Source organism: Pteropus alecto, unplaced genomic scaffold (assembly GCF_000325575.1).
Source record: "Pteropus alecto unplaced genomic scaffold, ASM32557v1 scaffold117, whole genome shotgun sequence".
Classification (NCBI taxonomy): Eukaryota; Metazoa; Chordata; class Mammalia; order Chiroptera; family Pteropodidae; genus Pteropus; species Pteropus alecto.
In genome coordinates, this window is record NW_006440642.1 from 1,617,529 (window position 1) to 1,622,368 (window position 4,840).

At 49.2% G+C, this 4,840-nt stretch overlaps 2 protein-coding genes across 6 annotated transcripts in view; both read right to left on the minus strand.

Annotated features, from left to right (window-relative positions):
- TMEM150A (transmembrane protein 150A) overlaps positions 1-2,240 on the minus strand; it is a 6,232-nt gene extending 3,992 nt beyond the window's left edge. For 4 of the 5 annotated variants that reach the window (XM_006917694.3, XM_015593852.2, XM_015593853.2 and 1 more), the window contains exons 1-2: positions 2,092-2,240; positions 470-1,562 (exon numbers count right to left, since the gene is read on the minus strand). The gene's annotated coding sequence lies outside the window, so the exon portion shown is untranslated. Of the gene's footprint in view, positions 1-199; positions 444-469; positions 1,563-2,091 lie in introns of those variants that run through there. The other variant, XM_025050872.1, reaches the window with a different exon arrangement.
- A 135-nt stretch (positions 2,241-2,375) lies between these two features.
- The window catches only part of CUNH2orf68 (chromosome unknown C2orf68 homolog), a 6,710-nt gene continuing 4,245 nt past the window's right edge, over positions 2,376-4,840 (minus strand). The window contains exon 6 of the mRNA XM_015593856.2: positions 2,376-2,490. Coding sequence (XP_015449342.1) covers positions 2,470-2,490 — 21 coding nt within the window. The 3' untranslated portion in view covers positions 2,376-2,469. The remainder of the gene's footprint in view (positions 2,491-4,840) is intronic.

A 4,840-nucleotide genomic window follows, 5' to 3' on the forward strand; every position in this document is an offset into this window, starting at 1 on the left:
AAGGAAGGTGGTCACTGCCTGATTGCAAGCTACCACCAGGGCTCGGAGCGCCCACACCTTGGCCTGAGCCCACACCAGAACGTGGCCGGCCAACCTCTGGCATTCACCCAAGGCCTCCGCGTCCCACCCAAATGCCGCGGGCCTGCTCAGGAACTCATGGAAGGGTAATAAGATCTGGACAGGGAGTCACCTCCCTTGCCTGAGGGAGCTGGGGTGGAAATCACGCCGCAGTTAGGTCGATCAAGGAGCCACACCAAAGAAGGCTGGGGGTGGAGGAGAGAGTCGGGGCCCGGTGTTGGGGCGGCTGCACACAAGCAGCCACGCGACCACCGCGCCCCAGTGAAGGGCGAGCTCCTGCGGAAAGTTCAGCCCGGCCCCCGCCTGGGTGGGTGCCTGGAGCCCGCAGCCGGCCAGCCCCCGGGTCTGTGATACGAGCCTCTTCCGGGAAAGAAAGGGGTCCAGTACGCACCGCCCAGGAGCGCCCCACCGCCGCCGCCGCTGTATACTATTCGGCTCCCGCGTGGCGCCGTCCCGGCTGCAGCCCTCCGAGCGGCCCTGTAGGTTTAAAGGGCCGGCAGCCCCGCCCCGCGCCCCAGGCCGCGTCGCGCAGCCCGCTGGGACCTGGAGTCCGCGGCGCCTGCATCCTGGCGCCCGCGCCCCGTCTAGGACTACAAGTCCCGGGGTCCCGCGCGGCGTCCTTGTGTAGCGGGGGTGGTGCTCCAGCTTCGGGGACCTAGGCGCGATGGCCGAGGCGTGAGACTCGGACGGTGCTTCTGACTCCGAGATGCCGAGTAGTTAGTCCCGTTGCCCCAGTTCCTGTGGTGGAAGCTTAGGGAGGCGGGAAGCTCGGGGGCTGCACGATCTTTCAACACCACCTGTGATTATCGTGGTGCACGTGGCTGAAGGAAGACTCCCTCCACCTCTGGCACTTTCTGCAGCCTGGTCGGGCCGACAGTGAGACTTCGGGTTATCTCCGTCAACGTGGCGCCGTGTGCCTGCCTCTGTCCAAGGCGAGACGGGTCCTTAGGAAGCCGTGGCTGTTCCTTAAATTCAAGCGCCCTGGACTTGGCTTATGCTAACCTCGACTCAGCAAACTCTGGAGGATGCTTTCACCGGATGCACTTTCAAGGGTACAGGTACAGAGTGCTGTCCAGAAGTCAGTGTCCAAAACATGTTTCCTGACTGCTCAACACTTATTTAAACAATGCTTCAGAGACCAGTGGATATCCATTCTAAGGAGACACACATGGCCAGATGTTGGTAGGCAAGAGGAAGTCGAGAGACCCAGCAATTTGAGAAAAGGAAACAGGATAGTGTGAATAAATTACCCACCAGCTTCACCCAAATTTACAGGTCAAGAGTACCCTCCTAGTTCCTTTCCTGATTAAAAGGGTAGAATACTTCCTTGCACCTATCAGAAGAGTGCCTGGCACTTTAAATGACAGCCCAGCATCTGTTGAGAGCTTTTGGCACCAACATACCTGAAGGGGCCCAGGCTGCCAAGAGGTAGGGAGCTGAAGTTCCACAGCATTGGTGGGGCAAAGGTAAAACAGGGCCCGGTCCTGTTGGGGAGATGGAGCAGATAAGCTGGACAATGGCTTGACAAGAGAAACATTTCTGAATCCAGTAGCAGGTAAAAAACAGAAAGAGGAAAACTGTTGGAGAGCCCTTTTCCAGATCATATCAGGACAAGTTAAAGCAAGGCCAAGAAGTATGGCTATGCAGAGCAATCACTGTACATTTGGCTGAATGGGCCATGCTCTGTGCCCTAGGACAAATGGGTCCCTCTTTCCAATTCAGAAAGGCACCATATTCCTTCGCAGGTGTGTTCCCATTGGACTGGGCTACCTTTTCTCAACTGCCCAATGGTGCTGTGAACTCTCAGCATTTCCTGCCTCATTAGTACTGTGATTCTTAGATCGGGGTTTGCGTTCATGTCCAACTTTTATCATGGGTAGGCCTGAAAGGACTACTCTGCTTCTAAACTGGCTGTTTTTACATAAAGTGGGTAGACAGGTGCTCCAGAGATCTCACAAGAAGGCAGATTTTGGCTTAATAGGACAATCTGAGTAGTCCCTAAAACAGAATTACCCCAAGATATAGCTCCCTGTGACAGAAGGGTTCTTCATGGGTAGTTGGTAGAGAGTTGTGTATCAGACAGAAGTAGGATCAGATGTCTTTAAAAGTCTCTTCCAGCTCTAAAGCTGCATAAGTCTAGATGTTATGCTCCCACTGGGACAGTTCCTAAAATAGTCAGGCAAAGCAAGAGATGAGGTTTCAAGTGCTGGTCTGTGGTGCTGGATGACTTTGGGGCAGGCATTTAATCTTCACTTCCCTTATGTACACAAGTGATTCATAACTCTTGGCAAAAACAGTGCTGTAAAAATAGTAAGTTTATTGATTAAAAAGAATACTGTCTTTGAAAAGTACTCTCCTTCCAGGATATTCAAATAATTAGCATACTTCACTTTATTCAACCACACAGAAACACTGAAATGAGAAAACAGAAGAATGTATGGCTTTTTATATATTTACCACGACATAACCAGTGCAACAAATCTGTCATTCTGGTGGCTCTGAGAAGGCAGAGAAGCCATTCACTCAGATTTTCACTTCTAGCATCACTCCCATTACTGGGGAAATTTGGGGTGGATGCCTATGGCTTCTCAGCCATCTAATTCCTTAGGGACAGGACAAGCATTCAAGGAGAGAGCTTAAAATGTTTCAAATAATTGTCAACATTCCATGGTGAATCTCCCAAAAGGCTCTGAGGTAGGAAAACAATCTGTTCTTATTCCCTTTTCTGTATGTAAAGGCCTCATTTACATTTGCGAACCAACTGGGGATCCACTGCCTGACCATCCACAGATCTCACCAAATGCACAGCAGGTTGGATACACACTACCCCAAAGGGTTTCTTCCAGCTCCATAAGCTAATCTCTAGTAGGCAGTGCCCCTCAGGGTGGACTACGGAGATGGAATGTCCCTTTCAGAGGCTCATCCATTGGTAGAAGCTTTGGTATTGCCCATGCTGGTCCTTTCTACTGGATGGCCAGGCTCCACAGGATCCTACTCTCGCTCAATACAAAAGGCTTTATATTCTTTTCTCTTCTTGCTTTTAGTTCGTCAAAAATTTCCATGCTTGCCAACTGGCTGGAACTCAAGCTTTCATGTTTATTCTTGCGCAGTCCAAAGTCCCAGCAAACCCTAGCTTCTTTCTATTTGTAACATCACCCATTGTGGCCCAGGAAACACAAAACCTTAAAACCCAAGGCTTGCCCTCAATGAGTGAAGAACATTTAATTTTGGATGGGCATGAGATATGCCTATCAAGCTACCAGATTTCTTGTTTTTAGACAGCCAAGACTAGTCAAGTGAGTGTTGAATCTGTTGAATCTGAAGCAACCTGATGGAAAGCTCCAGCTAGTCTAATACTTGCCACTGCACCACACAGCATGGGACAGTCCTCTTTGGGACATCTCCAGAGCCTGTGGGAAATGCTCTGGACATGGTCCTTGATGGCAAAGCACTGATTTTTGAAAACAGCTGAGAGATGTCTGGAGGCAAGTCTGGTGAAAAAACTGGATAGTACCATTTTGGACCCCAGATGAGGAGTGGCAATAGCAATGAGCCTGAGCCACAAGGCGGTCAATTGGCTGAGGGTCATCACCAGAGAAACATTTCAGGCATGCCTGGAACCACAGCAGCCTCACCACCAATAGGCCTGCTCTGAAAGACAACTCATTTAAATACCAGGCTTAGTGCTTTATATAGTCATACTGCATAAATTAGCTAAAACTTAGAATGCTTTCTTGGGTGGAGAATATATGCACCTGATAAAGTGCCTCAAAAAAAGTTTACGTGTAAGGAGTTCCCATAAGTTTCTTACCTGAGTGTGTGAAGATTACATGACAAACATAAAGACAATAGGTACACGTTTCCCTTCTCACAAAACAGGAATGGAGGCTAAAATTTCAGGTGCTGTGCCCCCAACTTCCTCTTCTGGTCCTGTTTCTAAAATCTGCAGTAAATCCAGGAAGGAGGCCATCCAGCTGTGAGAAGATGGACCTCAAAAGTATTTCCAGACTGGGAAGCCTAAGAACTCCAGTGAAATTCTATGTCCAAGTCAGAAGATGAGTTGAAGAGCTGGAAGACTAAAATGACTGGTTCTCTGAGCTTCAGGGAGATTGGGATGGTACAGCCTCCTAGATCCAGGAGGCTCTGGAGGATAGTTTACATTGTAAGTCAAAAGGCACTTTGAGCCCACCTAAATAAAGGGCAGACTTTCTCCTTTAAAAGTAGAACTAGGCCCAGGATTGGCATGCTGAAGGCATTTAACCTTGAGCCAGCTTTACGGGTCAGGAGCACTCTGATCTCTGGCTGCCTTCACAATCAGGCCCTTCTAAACTTGTCTACCTCGCTCACTCTCCCTGCATTCCACTGTCACTTGTTGTGGCTTGTGGCATTTTAATGATGTAGTTTAAGAGTGCCCTCAGGTATCCTTTAAGAGAAAAGCAGCTAAGACAGACCCCAGACTGATCCTGACACCCTGATATGGAGAAACCCCTGGGGCAGGGGACTTTTGTTTCAAGAAGTCTCAGTGCTCACAGGCTCAAATAAACTCCAAATTTCAAGTCATTGAGGTTAGGCCTATGTGCTGGAAGAATGAAGTGGCTTGGAGCTACAGTACACAGGATATCTTGTGGATTTCTCAAATCTTAGCCTAACCCTGTATTAAGAAAAGTGCTCACTTGGGTGAAAGCAGTGATATTCCTGGGATTTTATTCTAAAGTTTAAAAACTCTTGGGAGGTAGAAAAGAAAGCATGGGGCAGGGAAAGA